Source organism: Cucurbita pepo, chromosome 13 (genome assembly GCF_057944985.1).
Source record: "Cucurbita pepo subsp. pepo isolate OVF chromosome 13, ASM5794498v1, whole genome shotgun sequence".
Taxonomy (NCBI): Eukaryota; Viridiplantae; Streptophyta; class Magnoliopsida; order Cucurbitales; family Cucurbitaceae; genus Cucurbita; species Cucurbita pepo.
This window is the reverse complement of record NC_141810.1, coordinates 13,278,026-13,297,817: the sequence shown is the minus strand read 5'-3', so window position 1 is coordinate 13,297,817 and position 19,792 is coordinate 13,278,026. Positions and strand designations below refer to the sequence as shown.

The 19,792-nt window shown below is 35.3% G+C and overlaps 3 protein-coding genes and 1 long non-coding RNA gene across 6 annotated transcripts; 2 read left to right on the top strand and 2 right to left on the bottom strand.

Annotated features, from left to right (window-relative positions):
• Window positions 1–1,692: 1,692 nt before the first annotated feature.
• LOC111808123 (bidirectional sugar transporter SWEET1) lies at window positions 1,693–3,534 on the top strand. Its single transcript, XM_023693936.2, has 6 exons — window positions 1,693–1,847; window positions 1,941–1,977; window positions 2,094–2,189; window positions 2,280–2,559; window positions 2,895–3,014; window positions 3,101–3,534. The coding sequence occupies exons 1-6, from the start codon at window positions 1,814–1,816 to the stop codon at window positions 3,269–3,271; spliced, it is 738 nt and encodes a 245-aa protein (XP_023549704.2). The 5' UTR covers window positions 1,693–1,813; the 3' UTR covers window positions 3,272–3,534.
• A 1,908-nt stretch (window positions 3,535–5,442) lies between these two features.
• On the bottom strand, window positions 5,443–6,179 carry LOC147789757 (uncharacterized). The gene is made up of 3 exons (XR_015411591.1): window positions 6,016–6,179; window positions 5,772–5,822; window positions 5,443–5,700 (listed from the first exon to the last, which is right to left on the bottom strand). It is a non-coding gene; the product is annotated as an uncharacterized LOC147789757 (long non-coding RNA).
• Window positions 6,180–10,127: 3,948 nt separating this feature from the next.
• Window positions 10,128–17,953, top strand: LOC111808518 (transcriptional corepressor SEUSS). Of its 3 annotated transcripts, none has more exons than XM_087116897.1 (11): window positions 10,128–10,503; window positions 11,002–11,071; window positions 11,171–12,249; window positions 12,324–12,443; window positions 12,636–12,684; window positions 12,843–13,057; window positions 13,189–13,257; window positions 13,398–13,495; window positions 14,138–14,231; window positions 15,819–15,888; window positions 16,608–17,953. In XM_087116897.1, the coding sequence occupies exons 3-11, from the start codon at window positions 11,203–11,205 to the stop codon at window positions 17,570–17,572; spliced, it is 2,727 nt and encodes a 908-aa protein (XP_086973023.1). In that variant the 5' UTR covers window positions 10,128–10,503; window positions 11,002–11,071; window positions 11,171–11,202; the 3' UTR covers window positions 17,573–17,953. The 3 variants fall into 3 exon arrangements, with proteins under 3 accessions (XP_086973023.1, XP_086973022.1, XP_023550328.2); XM_087116896.1 differs by having other exon boundaries at window positions 11,167–12,249; XM_023694560.2 differs by lacking the exons at window positions 10,128–10,503; window positions 11,002–11,071 and having other exon boundaries at window positions 11,233–11,373; window positions 11,463–12,249.
• Window positions 17,954–18,393: 440 nt separating this feature from the next.
• On the bottom strand, window positions 18,394–19,374 carry LOC111808519 (uncharacterized). The gene is made up of 2 exons (XM_023694561.2): window positions 19,010–19,374; window positions 18,394–18,917 (listed from the first exon to the last, which is right to left on the bottom strand). Exons 1-2 carry the CDS (start codon window positions 19,251–19,253, stop codon window positions 18,598–18,600), a joined length of 564 nt encoding a protein of 187 aa, XP_023550329.2. The 5' UTR covers window positions 19,254–19,374; the 3' UTR covers window positions 18,394–18,597.
• Window positions 19,375–19,792: the final 418 nt, after the last annotated feature.

The following is a 19,792-nucleotide window of genomic DNA, read 5'->3' as shown; positions in this document are numbered from 1 at the left end:
TATTTCACAATCGAGAAATTACAAAACAAAAAACAAGAGAGTTATGCTTTTTATATAAAATATAAAATATTACAACCTCTATTAATTATTTTACCAATAATTAATTAACTCATAAATAAAATAATATATTTATAATGACACGTCAAATATTAATTAGAAAAAAAAAATGTAATACAATTCTATTATAAGTTTGTTTTATCAAATTTAATATTGTATGAATCTTGATTTTATTAAAAGTAGTAATATTTTTTTTTTAGATTTTTACCACTTTTTGTTAAATTACAAATTTGCTCATAAAATTTCAATTTTGTAATAAATGACGTATTTAAAATATTTTAAAATTAATTAATCTATTAAATATAGAATTTAATTTAAAATGTATACAAATATTAAAATATTTAGTTTTTATTATTGGTTAAAACTAAAAATGGAGTATTTAATAAGGGTAATGTTACGCCCGGTAAAAAGTAGATTTATTGACAAGAAAATTACAGTAAAAATTTAGCCGTAAATAGGAAGTGGGCCCCACAGGCACAAATTCCTACGTCTGCCCACGTTACCCTTACCACTGTCATTTGCAGCTGCATCACTGAAAAAAGAAATTTCGGTGACGTAAACGTCGGAAAATGATAAAAAAAAAAAAATTATATTTTTATTTTTCTTAATAATACGATTAAAATTCTTCCACTGCTTCACATGAAATAATAATAATAAATAAATAAAAAACATATTTTATGCATTTTCTTTAAATTATTTTTTTAAATTAATATCCATAAATAAATATATTTGCATGGGAATCAGCTATCTTTGTTATTTAGTTATACTTAAAAATTAAGCAACTATTTTCTATTTTTTTTTGTAATTTAAAAAAAATGAAATTATCGACTTTTATAATAATAAATCGTAATTCTAAACTTCAACTAACACAAAGTCCAAAATATTCATATGTCTGATTGTTGAGATATAATATTCCAATCCTATTCTCTATTTTCACTGTTGGGAAGACAAAAGTGTTATTAACCTACACTAGTAAAGACAAATTGGATGTGATTAACATACACTCTCGAACTTAAAGGGGAGGGTTGAGATATAATATTTGGAGTATATATTATTTATAAAATATATCTTAATATTATCTGTTTATGATTTGATTTAGAGTATATTCTCCATATTTAATTAGTTTATATATTTTTTTATTGTTTGGAATTAGTTGGTAGCTTATATCCTATTTAAAGCTTATGAATATCAGAAAAATAAAGCGTGTATATATAAAAAGTGTGTATTTTGGATGAAAGTCCCACATTGGTTAATTTAGGGAATGATCATGAGTTTATAATTAAAGAATACTCTCTCTATTGATACGAGGGTGAGTGTGAAATTTTAGAAAAATAAAAATAAAAATAAATTATTGAAAATTTCCAACTATTCATTTATTTATTTTATTTTTCAAATTCATTAAAAATAAAAACTGTAAATATTGAAAATAATATTTTAATATTTATTTGCATAATACATCCAAGTGTTCCGAATCCACATTGATTGCAGAACGAGTTTTGAGACAGAAGTAGCCGTATGGATAAGATTAAAACTAATTACCCCACCAGATTAATTGTCTTTTTTACCTTCGATTTTAATTGTAATGTTCAACAGTAAAACCCTGCGGTTATTATCCACTTGTTCTCACTCTATATAAACTCCTCCCCCTCCGCTTCTTCTTCTCTACGCTGCCGTTCTCACTCCGGCGTTTCTCATCTTCCATTGTTGCTCCAAACTAAGTTCTTCTCCTCCTGCGTTTCTCTTCGTCTTCCTTGAAATGGATATTCCGCACTTCTTGTTCGGAGTTCTTGGTAGATTCTGTTACCTTTTCTTTTCCGCTGAAATAGTTTATGATCTCTCTTTGTTCACTGTAAGTTTCCGTTTCTTTGTTTCTCTTATGGCAGGAAATGCGACTGCTCTGTTTCTGTTCTTGTCGCCAATGTAAGAACCGGAAATGATCTCCGTTGTTTTTTTTTTTTTTTGTTCTTGAATGTTCTTGGAGGTGATTTTAATTTCTTCTTCAAATTTCTTATTTCTTAGTCTTGTTGATTTGTTAGGATTACTTTCAAGAGAATCATAAGGAGTAAATCGACGGAGCAATTCTCTGGCATTCCATACGTTATGACGATGCTGAATTGCCTTCTTTCCGCTTGGTACTCTTTTCAAGTTTGGAATTAATTGCTCTTTCTCTATGTGTGTGTTGAAATGAATTCTGATTCTGAATTTCTGGGGGGAAAATAAAGGTACGGTCTACCATTTGTGTCCCCACACAACTTATTGGTATCAACGATCAACGGGACAGGAGCGGTGATTGAGATCGTTTACGTGTTGGTGTTCTTAATCTACGCGCCGAAGAAGGAAAAGGGGAAAATCGGAGCGCTGTTTGCATTTGCGCTTGGCGCTTTCACGGCCGTCGCGTTGGTGTCGGTTTTTGCGTTGCACGGCAAAAACAGAAAGTTGTTCTGTGGCTTGGCTGCTTCGGTTTTCTCCATCATCATGTACGGCTCGCCACTCTCCATAATGGTAACTCATTTGTTTTGCTTCTCGATCTTCAATCTACTCATTTTTATGGCGGATAAACACAAATTTACATGAAAATTGAAATTGAAATTGAAATTGAAATTCAAATTATTGACGATATTCTGATGGATGAAGGTGGTTGAAAATTTGTTAGGATGAGGGGAAGTATTTGAGCATTTTTGTTGTGATTACGACGAAATTCTCACATTTCAGCATCTGAACTAGTTTTTTTCACTCACGTTTTTACCAATTTTGGCAGAGAATTAGTCTGAACATATCTTTGACTATGAACTTTAACACAAAAATCTGTAAGTAAAGAAATTAGAACTTGTGTACAGAGAACAGTGATTAAGACGAAGAGCGTAGAGTTCATGCCATTTTTCCTGTCGCTGTTCGTGTTCTTGTGTGGGACATCTTGGTTCGTATACGGCCTTCTTGGCCGCGACCCATTTGTAGCTGTAAGTACTGCTTTCGTCAACTAGACTAGACTAGAGTAGGCTGTTGGTGCTAGAAATTAGAGGAAGTTTGGCATTTAATTGTGCAGGTCCCAAATGGGTTCGGGTGTGGCTTGGGTGCATTGCAGCTGATTCTCTACTTCATCTACCGAGATAGCCAGCCCGATGAGAAGCCCACGAACATGGAGATGGGCCTGCACAAGGCCCCACTGGAGAAGCCGCAGGCCACCGCCAAAGTGGACCGTGATGATCAAGCCTAGTCTAGACAGTGTCCTCGCCGCCCGGTGTAAATTGTGGGGGAAGCCCGGAGGGGGTGCTCTCGGCTTTCTTCTTCTCGACTTTAAGTTGTTGTACTGCGTTTTTAGATTTTTTTCTTTTTTTTGTGGCTTGAGAATGGGCAAGACGACATGTCGTTTCTACAAACCGAACAAAATGATAGGAGAGGAACGACGTGTGTCTCTACATAGTGAAATTGCTTATGTATTATTTCGAATTCCAAATCTTAACGAAGAAATGTTGAGTACCTCTTTACTTGGTTGTCGAGACTTAGAACACTGCTACAGCATTTTAGGTCACCGATAATTCAAATTCTAACGCTTAAAATGACGATAAGAGAATAAAAAAATATTATGTACAATAAGATATTAAGAAAATATTATAGTTTAGATTTAAATTCCTAGCAAGAAGGGTGTGGACACGAGGCTGTGTGCCAACAGTGATGCTGACCCAAAAGAGAGTGGATTGGGTCCCGCATTGATTGGAGAAGGAAACGAGTGCCAGCGAGTATACTGGGGCTAACGAAAAAATCATTTTAAAAACTTTGAGGGGAAGCCCAGAAGGATAATCCCAAATATGACAATATCTGCTAACTGTAGCGAGAACGCTGAAACTAAGAAGAATAAGCTCAAATATGACCAGTAGGGAGAACATTGGGGCTAAGGAGGATAAGCCCAAATATGACAATATCTTCTAACAGTAGCGAGGACACTGGGACTGACGAAAAAATCGTTCTAAAAACTTCGAGGGAAGCCCGAAGGGATAAACCCAAATATGACAATATCGGCTCATCGTGGGTTTAGACTGTGAACTCTTAACTGAATTTAGATTTGACAAGTTTCCATGATTAATTTTTTTAGATTTTGATTCCAAGATAGTTTCATTTTTCTCTCATAATTATATTTGAGATTTACTAATGTAATTATCATGTCACGACAAAAAATCGTTACTTTTTTTTTATTGTCCGATACGATAAGACAAAAACATTTTTGTTTCTCTTTATGGACAAACATACCGTTGAGATTGAGAATCAAAACGGTAATATTTTGTCAAATGATTAACTATGATATCTACTGATAAAATAATCATGAACGTCACGACAAAATGTATTATTTTCTTAGAAATAAAACGTCAAAAGTTTAAATTTTATTGTCCGACCGAGTACGACAAATTCGTACTTTTACTTTTCATTAACAAACGTACAATTAAGAATGACGAATTATAAAAGTATTAAACTAACAACTTTTTTTGTCATTTAATTAACGGTCCTTTAAACCAACGCAAATTAGTCCAGTTTTACCATACTCGATCCTCCTCATTTTTGTTTCTCTTTATGGACAAACAAACCGTTGAAATTAAAAAATCAAAACGGTAATATTTTATTGTTCGACAGAATACGACAATTTTGTACTTTTACTTTTCATTAACAAACGTACAATTGAGCATGATAATTTATAATAGTTTTAAATTAACATTTTTTTTTCAATTAACTGTCATTCAAACCGACACAGATTGGCGAAATCTTACCATACTCCATCCTCCTCGATAAATAAATCATATAAGGGTTATAATAATAATTATTATTATTTTAAGTTCTCTTAAAAAGGGAATATCTCAAAATTGAAGATGTTTCAATATTATAACATCAAGAAATAAATGTTTCAAAGAAAAGACAACATAATGACTATGAGTTTTTACCATGCAACATTCAAGAGTTTTACCATGGTTAATTTTTTTTTCCTTTTTTTTTTTTAATTATTTATTATTATTTTTTTAAAAAAATTAAATGTAAATGTATAATTAATATATATATTTTTAAAGTTTAAACTACGTTATACTTGACCAAAAAGAAATCATTTTCAATCTAAATTTTAATTTATAATTTTTTTATTTAATATTGATTTTTAAAGTATTTAATAAGCCTTTAATTTTAATTTTTAATCATGTATGGTCGAAATTACATTATTCAACATTTTTTAAAATTTACAAATTCATTAATTATATAACTGAATTTTATGTCGTTTTCAAAATTGTCCATGACCTTTTAATTTTGTTCTTTTGTGTATTTCTAAATTTTATAAAATGTATATAAAATTTAAATTGTATTAATTAAATAGAAAGTTGAAAATTTAAAATAAATAAATAAATAATGATGTCACCCCAACAAACCAGCATTATTTATTATTAAAAAAAACACGTGCAAAGCACGTGAGAGTACACACACATAACATAACTTCATTAAACATAAGGAGAAAACACAAACAAGCAAAACGAAAAAGCAACTCCGGCCGGTCGGGGCATTTGGCGGCGACTAGTTTGTCATGTATCACGCCGGAAAGTTGGCCGGCGGTGAAGCACCGGGGGTCCCACCTTCACGATCAGCTTGTCCATTGGCGGCTCCACTCAGTAGAGCCTATACACAAAAAACAAACCTCATAAGGCAATGGCAGAGTAAAAGGTTAGATTTTGATGGGCTGATTTTACATTGATTCCGGCGCGGCTCTGTTTCTCCATGGCCTGCATGGACGCGATGGCCTGTGACACAAAACAACCAAACAAGCCAAAGGGTGAGTCTAAAAGGGGTTGATGATTAGTGTGGAGTGTTGGATGATGAAAGTACCGCTAATTTAGGAAATGATCATGGATTTATAAGCGAGAAATACTACATCATTGGTATGAACCATTCTGGAAAAGCCACGAGAGCTTATGCTCAAAGTGGGTGACTTACCATTTGGTATTGCTTGGTGTTCCTTGGCTCGGAGGCTGTGGACAGAGAACGTTGAAGCTTGGAAGGGGCTTTGGCGATGGGTTTGGGTAGCTTGGAAGGGTGTTTGCTTCCCATTTTGGGTGGCCGGAAGTGGGTTGGTGGTGGTGGTGGTGGTGGGAGGGAGTGGTGTAATTTATAGGGAAGGGAGGGGCGATGCCAGCGAAGCAAACAGGGACGTGGCAGCCATGAGAGGGGTGTGGGAAAGCTTTTACATTTGGCAACCGTTTCTTTTTCTTCCTTAAAATTGGGCCTTTTTCTTTGTTCAGCTAAATAAAACTTTAACGCCTAATAATTAAGCCTCCTCATCACCTTTCATCTTTATCTTATATCACAGCTCTGCTTAACTCTTAAGCTATGGCTTCACACCCTTCTCGCGTCTTATGGTATCATGACGTGTATCTGATTCTTATCATGCTCGTTCATTGTATCATGACATGTATCATATTCTCACCGTTTTCTGATTTTCACTTGTTCGATTGTATCATGACATGTATTAGATTCTCACTGTTTTAAGATTTTCACTTCTTCGATCGTATCATGACATGTATCAGATTCTCACTGTTTTAAGATTTTCACTTGTTCGATCGTATCATGACATGTATCAGATTCTCACTGTTTTCAGATTTTCACTTCTTCGATTGTATCATGGCATGTATCAGATTCTCACTGTTTTCAAATTTTCACTTCTTCAATCGTATCATGACATGTATCAGATTCTCACTGTTTTCAGATTTTCACTTCTTCAATCGTATCATGACATGTATCAGATTCTCACTGTTTTCAGATTTTTCACTTCTTTCATCGTATCATGACATGTATCAGATTCTCACTGTTTTCATATTTTCACTTCCATCGTATCATGACATGTATCAAATTCTCACTGTTTTCAGATTTTTCACTTCTTCCATCGTATCATGACATGTATCAGATTCTCACTGTTTTCAGATTTTCACTTCTTCCATCGTATCATGACATGTATCAGATTCTCACTGTTTTTAGATTTTCACTTCTTCCATCGTATCATGACATGTATTAGATTCTCACTGTTTTCAGATTTTCACTTCTTTCATTGTATCATGACATGTATCAGATTCTCACTGTTTTCAGATTTTCACTTCTTCAATCGTATCATGACATGTATCAGATTCTCATTGTTTTCAGATTTTCACTTCTTCCATTGTATCATGACATGTATCAGATTCTCACTGTTTTCAGATTTTCACTTCTTCGATCGTATCATGACATGTATCAGATTCTCACTGTTTTCAAATTTTCACTTCTTCGATCGTATCATGACATGTATCAGATTCTCACTGTTTTCAAATTTTCACTTCTTCAATCGTATCATGACATGTATCAGATTCTCACTGTTTTCAAATTTTCACTTCTTCAATCGTATCATGACATGTATCAGATTCTCATTGTTTTCAGATTTTCACTTCTTCAATCGTATCATGACATGTATCAGATTCTCATTGTTTTCAGATTTTCACTTCTTCAATCGTATCATGACATGTATCAGATTTTCACTGTTTTCAGATTTTTCACTTCTTCCATCGTATCATGACATGTATCAGATTCTCACTGTTTTTAGATTTTCACTTCTTCGATCATATCATGACATGTATCAGATTCTCACTGTTTTCAGATTTTCACTTCTTCCATCGTATCATGACATGTATCAGATTCTCACTGTTTTCAGATTTTCACTTCTTCGATCCTATCATGACATGTATCAGATTCTCACTTCTTCCATCATATTATGACATGTATCATATTCTCATTGTGCTCCTTGATCGTATCATGACATGTATCATATTTTCACTGTCTTCATTGATTGTATCATGACACGTGTCATATTCCCATCGTCCTCCTCGATCGTATCATGACATGTATCAAATTCTCACTATTCTCAGATTTTTCACTTATTTGATCGTATCATGACATGTATTAGATTCTCACTGTTTTCAGATTTTCGCCTCTTCAATCGTATTATGACATGTATCAAATTCTCACAATTCTCAAATTTTCACCTCTTCGATCGTATCATGACATGTATCATATTTTCACCGTCTTCAATCATATTATGACACATGTCGTATTCTTACCATGCATCATATCATGACATGTAACATATTTTCACTGTTCTCCATTGTATCATGACACATATCATATTCTCACCATCCTCCTTGATCATATCATGATATGTATCAGATTCTCACCATCCTCTTTGGTTCCATTCTCGTCTCACATTCTAAATTGACTATATATGGGGTCACAACCGACTATCAAATTCATTTTTATATTGATCAATGATCCATTATAGATTAAATGTGTGTACGAGCTACAAAGATTAAGTCAAATAATAATTTTGACGAATTTTTTTATGGTAATAATTAAATAGCTATAAAATTGAAAGTAAGTAAGATTTTTTTTTTCTCCATTTTTTAAAAATTAAGCTTATAAACATTACTTCCTTGCTTAACACGAAACAAATATTTGACTTTTTAAATTACTGAATATTTAAAATTTAATTAAAAATAAATTTGAATTAAAAAAACCATTCTCATCAAAATTATTACATATAGAATAGGCTAAATAATTTCTTGTTTGTATTTAGCATATTTGGAAACAGTTAGCCATGGTCTTTAATACCCCCTCCCCTCATTTTCTACCGACATCTATGTAACAAGTGATATCAGAGCCAGGCATCAAACGATGTGTCAGTTTTTCGCTGTTCCACGAAAGGGTAGACACGAAGCGTGTGCCAGTAAAGACGCTGGGCCCCAAAGGGGGTGGATTTGGGGGCGGTCCCAGATTGTGATGTCCCACATTGGTTGGGGAGGAGAACAAACTCCTGTGGAAACCCTTCCCCTAGCAGACGCGTTTTAAAGCCTTGAGGGGAAGTCCGAAAGGGAAAGCCCAAAAGGACAATATCTGCTTGGATCTGGGTCATTACAATCTATCAATACGTTTTCACCGTATATTAAATCCGAACATATCGAATTACATTTTCTTACTGAAACTAAACCATCGACCTTTAAAATAGTATCAAATGAGTCTGCTTAAATTGACGCGTAACTAATTCTTTTTTCTCATCATTTAATTCATTTTTGTTTTATTTAAATTATCGTTTTTAATATTTAATCCATAAGTTAATAATAACCTTAACACGTGTCCGTATTATCATTTATTGAGCATATATATAAAAAAAGAACAAAACAAAATAATGTTAGTAAATGACGGCAAATTTAATGAGTTTCTTTATTTGGGCCTTTTACAATTCACTTGGGCTTCCGGCCCACTTTTATATTGGGCCTCACTTTATGGGCCCTGTATTTTATTGTTCATGGGAATAAAATTTAATAAAAAATACAAATAAAAACCATTTTTCAAATGTCAAATTTTGTCTTTAAATGGGTCTTTCAAAGAATAATTTATAATGGCGTGACAAAATATCTATAGACCTTTTTATAAATTTTAAGAAAAATATGCTCAAAATTTTAAATACATTAATTATCAATTTGAATTAAAGGGGTTTTCTTTTTTCCTTCTATGTGAAAAAGACAGGAATATCAATTTATAAAATAAAATAAAATAAAATTTTATTGAAAAATAAAAAGAAAATAAATTTATTACGCTAATTGTATGTCTTAATTATCGAGCTATTTCCATAAATGTCAATCAAAGCTAAAATCTTTAATTTTTATTAAATTATTTTTCATTTATTAAAAGAATTTAGAATTATCTTTGAGACCGAAAAATAATTAAATTAAAATTTATTTAATTATGCAACCAAAATAAGTACATATAATGGTAGATGAATTAAGAGAAAACAAAAAAAGGGTAAGGAGAGTGGCAATGTTGTAATTTAGGTGAGATAGAAGGGGAGTTATGGATGGATAGGCATGCATGCTATGTATGTATGTATGTATGTATGTATGTATGTATGTGATGGCATGTATATATGCATAAGTGATAAAGAAGAAAAACGTTTTGACTTAATTTCTCTCGAGGTAAAAAACAGGAAAATGAATTAAGAATAATTAAATCCGATTGAATACAATTTTGACGTCCGCAAGGACACAGTCGCGCCCTCTCTCTCTCTCTTTCTCTCTCTAAGCTACAGCGAGAAACAGGTCGTGCCTACTGTGGGAGAATCCTTCCATGAGTTCATAGAGACTGAAATCTATGCTTCTAAGCTTCAGCTGACATATTCCAACATCAGTTTCTGCAAGAAGAAGAGGAAGAAGAATCGTGTGAAGGAGGAGGAGGAGAACGGGAAGAACGAAGGAGACCGAATTACTGATTACTGAAACCTCCCAATTTAGTCAATTTGAGTCTGCTCTGCTGCTGCTGCTGCTGCTGCTGTTGTTGTTGTTGTTGTTGTTGTTTCTTTGATATTGTCCGATTTTCAAGCAGCAGTTCGACTTTCTTATTCAGTTCCTGGTGAGTTCTCCACGGTCTTCCATTCATTCAGACCTCATAATTTCTCTTTCAAGTTCATAACAGTACAAGATTTTGTTTCACTTGTTCCACGTTTTGGATCCTTGATTTTAAGTCTGTAAGTTTTGCCCCTTCTCTGCTTGCTTTTCCGCCTTATGAGCAGGGAATGCGTAAGAATGTCGTGAGGTTTCATTTATTTGCCTCTTGAATCTTTCTTGGGGATTTTAAGCATGGGAGTTCATTGAAGTGGCGAACATGAGTTTTATTGACGAGTTTTTATTCAATTGCCCTAACGAGTTGTTTATTTATTGGTTTTTTTCTGAGAGGTGTGGGGATTTGAGATTTGAAGATTTAATTTGTTCTTAAAGAAATTTATGTTCGTGTCGGGTTCTTTTGGTGAAATTATGATTATCGATCATTGTTGTTCTCGATTTGGTTGTACTAATTGATTTTCTTCTGGATGTTGAATTTAAAGTGGATCTGACATGTTCTTGTACATAGATTCATGCGGAACATTGAGGTTGATCCTCTCGGGAAGACACTGTGATTCTATAATGGTCCGAACCAAAAGGTGTTCCTTCGTTTCGGTTTTCTTTGGTGCTCTCTGAGACTTGGTTGAGCTTTCTTTCAGCTTTCCACGTAGTTTAACTGTGTTAATTTTTTTAGGTAGGTTTCTCTTCCTTTAGCGAGTGATTGGGAAAGATGGCAACATCGGGGCCACCCACCCCTATGGGTGGCGGTGCACAGTCTGTTTCACCTTCACTTCTGCGATCTAATTCTGGATTGATAGGAATTCAAGGTGGTCTGCAGCCTTCTCAGGCAGCCTTTTCTTCACTTGTATCGCCTCGCAATCAGTTCAATAATATGAATATGGTCGGTAATATGTCCAATGTGTCATCTCTCCTTAATCAATCATTTGGAAATGGGGCTCCTAATTCTGGACTTCCATGTCCTGGCAGTAGCCACACTGGTGCGGAGCCAGATCCCCTTTCCGGTGTTGGCAATGGAACGAGCTTTAATAATCCTTCATCATCATTTGTAGCATCGAATATGACAAACCCTGTTTCGTCCGTTCAGGGGCATAATCCACAATTTTCTAACCTTTCTAGCAGTCAGATGTTATCAGATCAACAGCAGTCGCAACAGCTAGAGCCCCAGAACTTCCAACATAGTCAACAGTCTATGGAACAGTTTTCTGCACATCAGAGCAATCAACAACCACAATTTCATGCAATTCGAGGGTTGAATGGTGTTGGACCTGTAAAGTTGGAGCCTCAAGCGACCAGCAATGATCAACTTGGACAGCAGCAGCAGCAGCAGCAGCATTTGCAAACGTTGAGAAACCTTGTTCCTGTGAAATTGGAATCACAAAGACTTCAGTCACTGAGAGGTTTGACACCAGTTAAAATGGAACCCCAACAATCGGACCAGTCATTATTTCTGCAGCAGCAGCAGCAGCAGCATCAACTACAACAACCACAATCGCAACAATTTCTCCATATGTCTAGACAGCCCTCTCAGGCAGCGGCTGCTCAAATTAATCTAATGCACCAACAAAGGCTTTTGCAATTGCAACAACATCAGCAACAACATCTCTTAAAAAGTATGCCTCCTCAACGGCCACAATTGCAACAACATTATCAACAGCAGAACCTTTCTCTGAGATCTCCTGTAAAACCAGGATATGAACCTGGAATGTGTGCCCGGCGTCTGACTCATTACATGTATCACCAGCAACACAGACCTGAAGTAAGAATATGTTACTTTGAATTTTTTGTCGTGTCCAAGAGGAGGACCATCTGACAACTCTAATTTGTTTGTAGGACAACAATATAGATTTCTGGAGGAAATTTGTTAACGAGTACTTTGCACCCCATGCCAAGAAGAAGTGGTGCGTTTCCATGTATGGAAGTGGGCGACAAACAACTGGAGTTTTCCCTCAGGTCTGCTGCAAGATACACTGCTCCCTCATACTAGTTGGCATCGTTGCAGTAGAAATTTTGATGAAACTTGATATGATTAACAATATTTAATATTTATTTTGCTTTCATTTTGGATTCTTTGAAAGTTTTCTATTTACCTGTCACCGCTTCATCGTTGATGCAATAGAACACCAATTTCTTTGAAATTTTCAGGATGTATGGCACTGTGAAATATGCAACCGCAAGCCTGGGCGTGGCTTTGGTATGTTCTGTTATCATACCTTCTGGGTGGAATTTAAAATTTCTGCTGAATGCCAGTTTTAATGGCGTGTGCCAAGCACTTCCATTAATGATTCTTCAAGGTTCTTTCCTGTGGACTTCTGATATTGATGGAATTTGAATTTCTTTTTACTATTTCAGAAGCAACTGCTGAAGTTCTTCCCAGACTTTTTAAGATCAAGTATGAAAGTGGTACAATGGAGGAACTACTGTACCTTGACATGCCTCGTGAATATCATAATGCATCTGGTCAGATTGTCCTGGATTATGCAAAAGCGATACAGGAAAGTGTTTTTGAGCAACTTCGTGTTGTCCGCGATGGCCAACTTCGAATTGTTTTTTCTCCAGACCTTAAGGTTGTGTAAAAGATACTTCCCCTCTTTTCTGTGTCTGCATGTTCATGGTTGTGCTTTCAACAGCTTAGATTTCTTATGGCCCAGATGCAATATTCAGTTCATGATCTTTTTCCACTCGTTATTCCTTTCAGATATGCTCATGGGAATTCTGTGCTCGACGGCATGAGGAACTTATACCTAGGAGATTATTGATACCTCAGGTTTAACTTCATCTCGTGACACATTTTAATCAGGCTCCATATTGCTCTTCAGAAAAGCATTACCTTGCATTTAATTTGACCCGGTTATTTGCCTGTTATCCATCAATTTGTGATTAACAGTTGTTATTCACTTTATGCAGGTTAGCCACCTTGGAGCGGCAGCTCAAAAGTACCAGTCTGCCATTCAAAACGCATCATCCAATTTATCAACTCCTGAATTGCAAAACAATTGTAACATGTACGTCCTTCCAACATTCGTGTTTCTTTAGACAAATACCTACCTGTTTGCTTCTGCTTGTGTGTAAAGTCTTAGTGTGGCACTTCGTTTACATATTGAAGTATGAAAATGTTCCCAGGCCCTTCTTCCACTCTCTTGACCTTGGCCTTTTACATTTTGTTCCTTGTAGTTAGGGATTATTTATTGCCAGTGGTTTTCATTTGAAGCATGATTCGTTTTGTTCTAATTCTGTAAGATCTTTCTTTGACTTTTCCATGAACTCAATTTTCTTAGTTCATTCCTTATCAACTACTAGGGCATTATGGCATTGATTGTTCATTCTAATGTGCATTGTGATCGTGTGGATGTAAGAATGAAATTATTTTAGCATTCGTTCCTTGTTTGTAAAAATCTGTTTATAACTAAATGAGGATTGATTTTTATTTTGGGGTCACCTATAAGATGGGCGGCTTATATAATGGTGTATGTGGGAATCTTTAGAAAGTTGGACTCTCTAGATGTTTTTTTTGTTAACTACACATCAAAATCTTGACGGTTCTTATAATGAAGTATATCATTTGGTTAACACTGAATTTTATAGCTTCTTTTTTAAATTAGTTATGTTTTTGAAGATTATTTAATCCCTTAATGAATTGTGCATAGGTTTGTGGCTTCAGCACGACAATTAGCTAAAGCCTTGGAAGTTCCGCTGGTAAATGACTTGGGATATACAAAGAGATACGTACGTTGTCTACAGGTAATAAATAACTAACATCCTTTTGTTGTCGTTATGAGTCAAAAAGTTGGAGAACTGTGGGCATTCATTGACAAATGAATATAAGTTTTATTTTAATTGACACTTAGCATTTAGTTCAATGACATTTAGATGAGAGTTCTTTGCCCATGAATATATACTTCATTTCTTTTCTTACGATTCTTTGAACTCTATGTATTTTAGATGGGTTATCTTTTTGTAAATTGTTTTATTGTTGCTTATTTATTGCATATCTCCTGTAGATAACCCGTTTTAGTAAATATGACTTGGTTGTGTTAGAATGTTGTTTGCTATTGGTTACACAATTTTTAAATAGTTTGCTTCCTTAGGTTCGTTTCTCTTAAATGTAATTTCTCATGAGGTTCAACTACTTATTTTAGGTTAAATTTGACAATTTTGCTGGCATCGTGAGTTTGCCTAGTTAACATTCTAATCTTGTTCTGCAGTTCAAATACTGTGCTATTTTCATGCTTCTATAACTTGATACTCATCCACGGATAATGAAACTTCCTCTTCCTCCACCTTTTAACTTCGGCAGCTATATTTTTTTCTTACATATTTTAGAATCCCGTTTTTGCCCACTTCTCCAAATCCAAATAATTAATTTTTGATTAAATTACATGTTTAGTCTCCTAAAGACTAATTTTTAGAAGTGTCAGGTCCTTAAACTTTGTAATTTTATGTCTAACAGATCACTAAACTTTCAATTTTATGTTTAACAAAATTAATTGATCTATTAGATAAAAATTTGAATTTTATGTATAACAAAGCTCTAAACTTTCAATTTTGTATCTAGTAGATCCATGAATTTATAAAAATATCGAAGTTTAGGGATCAAATTTGTAATTTTCAAGAGACTAAATAAACACATCCTCAAAGTTTAGGGAAAATTTGCAATTTAACCCTAATTTTTTAAATGGGTTATGAAGATCACAAGTATTTTTGGTTTATATGGGAATATTTTTTTAAATTTATTACATTATATGAACTAGTTGCTCAATTTGGGATTTCCTATCTGCGTATTAGTATTCTAGAAATGTTTGTTAAATCTCGTTGTTTTGTGCTCCATTTTCATTGTGCATAGATGGGTTTGTATTTGTACAGTGATTTTTAGTTTTGGAGTTCATTTTTGAATAGTATTCATATAATTTTCATGGCTCACCGAACATATGTAACCTATTGATTATGTTTTGTGCTCCATTTTCATTGTGCATAGATGGTTTTGTATTTGTACAGTGATTTTTAGTTTTGGAGTTCATTTTTGAATAGTATTCATATTCAAATTTTCATGGCTCACCGAACATATGTAACCTATTGATTATGTTTTGTTCTCCATTTTCATTGTGCATAGATGGTTTTGTATTTGTACAGTGATTTTTAGTTTTGGAGTTCATTTTTGAATAGTATTCATATTCAAATTTTCATGGCTCACCGAACATATGTAACCTATTGATTATTGATGTATTTCAGCCGTTCATTTCCCGGCCTCTAAAACTGAAGCATTTTTACATGTACATATCTACGTTTCTGACATTTTCTCTTTGTGTTGTTTTTCTTTTGGCTCTTCAGATATCCGAAGTGGTTAATAGCATGAAGGACTTGATTGATTACAGCAAAGAAGCAAGGATTGGGCCAATGGGTTAGTAGAATCTTGATGATGTTAAAGTTTTATGAGCTTTTAGCAGCTGAATTTGGAAGATGCATTAATAAACTATTACACACACACACACACACACGATATAATAAACAGTTCCCTAACTCAAGAAGCACATTACTATCATGGGTGGCTAAAGTAGTGATGTCTATCTTAGAATATTAAATACACTACGCAGTTTTTGCCCCAAAATTTTTAGGAACAATTGATTATCTAGTGGTCATTGCGAATGATGTTGATAACCCCTGGTCTAGTAAAATAACCGTAGATGGGGTTAAATAATGAACTGTTTTAAAATTTCAAGTGATAACTCGAGGGTATGATGGAGAAGTAGAGATATCTTTTGTTGAAGAGTTATGGCAGAGCTCCATATCTAATTGAGAGAGATTTCAAGGGGGAAAGATCTGAAGCTTCCCAAGTGTAGTTTGTATAGTTTCTATGGGTCATGTCTTCTTCAGAAGCAAGATGGACTGAAAAAGTTAGAAATGATTACATGTTTGTTGTTATTGATATTTTATGTGCTATGGATACATATAGCAGCCAACTGTCATCTGATTGTGATTTCTGAGGCGTTTGAATAATCTCACTTTTTCTAGAAGATAATTCTTTTGTTCTTTTTTTTTTTTCTAATAAGAAATGGTCAATGTTTTAGAAACAAGCTCCTTAATAGATTATTGAACGTTTCTTCTTATATTATCAATCAGATAGTCTAGCCAAGTTTCCTCGGAGGACTAGTTCATCATCAGTGCTTACAAATCATGCTCAAGTTTCTAATGAGCAGCAACAACAGCAATCATCCATAGCCCATCACTCCAATAACAACCAGGGTTCTGTCCAGGCTTCTGCAGTGCAGCTTACGGGTAGCAATGGCGTGGCCAGTGTAAATAACATGGCCAACCAACCCTCAACATCAAACTCAGCGAGCACCATTGCTGGGCTTCTTCACCAGAATTCTATTAATTCCAGACAGCAGAACTCTTTGGCTGATGCTAGCAACTCATATGGGGGAAGTTCTGTTCAGATTCCATCTCCTGGTTCTTCCAGTACAATTCCACCTACGCAACTGAACCCTTCTACATTCCAGCCACCGACACCTTCATCATCTAACAATCTTTCACAACCATCGCATACAGCTGTGAGGAATGGCAATCAGATGAGTGCTGCTAATTCTCCGGCAAATGTCTCTATACAACAACCTGCCTTATCTGGAGATGCTGATCCTAGTGATACACAGTCCTCCGTGCAAAAGATCTTACAAGAGATGATGATGAATAATCAAATGAATAGTCCGACAAGTCTGGTTGGTGTTGGTTCGGTGGTCAATGATATGAAAAACGTGAATGGTGGGGTCTTACCTACAAGTAATCCAGGTCTCAACAACGGGAATTGTATTGGGGGAAACGGAGCAACCAACAGTGGCTCAGGAATGGGAGGAGGTGGATATGGATCAATGGGGAGTGGGCTTGGTCAGCCTGCCATGGTTAATGGAATGAGGACTGCAATGGGAAATAACTCCATTATGAACAGACGAATAGGAATGGCATCGCTCGCTCTTGAACAAAGCATGAATGGTCAACAACCGCAGGATATGGGAAACCAGCTTCTTAGTGGACTAGGAGCTGTGAATGGCTTTAGTAATCTCCAATTCGACTGGAAGCCGTCCCCATGAAGAAAACAGCTATATATGAATCATCATACGTGGATTTGGTGCTTAATCTCTGCTGCTTGTGCAGCATTCAAATTACCAGAATTTGCCGATGGCCCTGCGAGAGATGGCAGGCACAGCATGGCAAAACAGGTACGGGGCATAATGATTCACACTTTGTACCTATATATTTGCTTTTATATTATACGAAAAGGAAAGTCGGAGCTGGTGATGGTGATAGGGGCAGGTTGTCTTGTGATTTCCATTGTAACCTGCTATTTCTATAGTTTTTTTCCCTCTTAATATTTGGCCTATTTAGCTACTTCATTGTCTTACCTTCTTCATAGCATATTGGGTTATGCTATGCTTTTCAAGGAATGTGGTCATTTGGAAGAGAATCCAAAATGGGCTGCAGAGTGCTAACCAAAGGAAGTTTCAATTCAGGTGAATGAAATTACTTGAGAAAGTACTAAAAAAACAAAATCAAGTGGTTCTCCTACAGTTTTGGGGAACTAAAAGGTTGAGTCCCAGATGCTAAATCTAGCAACAGCCCACATGGATGGCAAAACAAGGTTGCCCCTCTTAGTCTTGGAATACAACCTGATGTTGTTCTTGTTGGTATTTGACGAATGATTTTGCATCAGGAGATTTATAATTTATTGATCATGGAAATGACTTGCGTATGCTTAATCTTAAGTTCGATAAGAACCCGAAAGAATTGCAGAAAAAACTTTCTATTCTCATATGCGAATCAGGTTCACAGATAAAAGAGCAGACAGCGTCATGCTCGAGTTATTATGCAAGTCAAGAGAAAGGAAATATCACCATTAGTGACAAGCGTAAACTACAAAAATAGTTGTGAATTCAAAAAGGTTACGAATAGACTTCAAAAACCAAACATAAAACGATTCGAATACACCGAAGAACAAAAAGAAAATCATCGAATTGAAGAAGAGATCCATAAAAAGTTTGCAATTTTTACAAGCTGAAGAAGAAAAATATTGGAAGGTATCTCTGGTGAAGTTGGATGATGTGGGGATTCTTCAAAATTAAACCTCTGTATACTTGTCAATGGTGGCGGCCAAGGTGGATCTGGGCACAGCCCCAATGACGCTCTCTCTTTTCTCCCCATTCTTGAAGAACAGAACCGTGGGAATGCTTCTAATACCATATTTTGAGGCCACATTTGGGCTGAGATCTGTATTGAGCTTCAAACACACAATCTTGCCTGCATATTCCTGCGCCAAATCCTTAATCACAGGCTCAATGATCTTGCAAGGTCCACACCACGGCGCCCAAAACTCCACCAGCACAGCCTTTTGACTCCCAACCACCAAACTGTCCCAACTCGACTCTGTCACCTCCGGCACTGCACGAAGAAACAAAAATCTCATCAAATTTGCAAACCCCACAAACACAAAAGCAGAGAAGAATCAATGTAATATGAATCGGGAGAGTAACCGTCATCGACGGCGCCACGAGCTCGACACGCAAGGGAGAAGGATTTTCTGAAAGTGGAAATGATGGTAGAGGGGGAGAAGGACTTGTTTCCCGAAGTGGAAATGGGCAATTTGCGTTGAAGGGTTAAGGTTGTGTTTAGGTGGTGATTATAACAAAAGGGATAAGATTTGAGTCTGGGAGTGGTGGCGCACATGGCGGTGACGGCGGCGGCGGTGCCCAGTTGAACACAGTTATCGAGTGCCATTGAAGATGGGTAAACAGAGCTGTTTGTGTTCGTTTGATTCACTTTCTTTTGATGTTTTTAAGAATGTAGATTCTGTTAATGGGTTTCAGTGAATTTGGATATTTTTGAGAGTGTTTATGAGGCTTGGAGTGGAAGGGCTCGTTTAGAGAAATATGTGGATCTACGCGCCCTATTCTTGTGCTCCACGCAATTGCATTAGCTACCTCCCGGATAAAATGCTGACCAAGTTAATCAATCAAAGTTTTTTTTTTTTTTTTTTTTTTTTTTTTTTTTTTTTTTTTTTTTTTTTAACCTCTTTCATCATATTTGGAATTTAAAAACAATAAATTTAATGAAAATAAATTATCTATACATATATATATATATATATATATATATATATACAATATCATATGGAGAGTTGTGTTTCTCTAATATAGTATCAAAGTCATGTCCTAAACTTAGTCGTGCCAATAGATTAGTAAATCCTAAAAGAAAAGGAGTCGAGCCTCCTCGAAGGCAGTAAAAAATGACTAAGATTCCAAAGGAGTCTAGCCTCG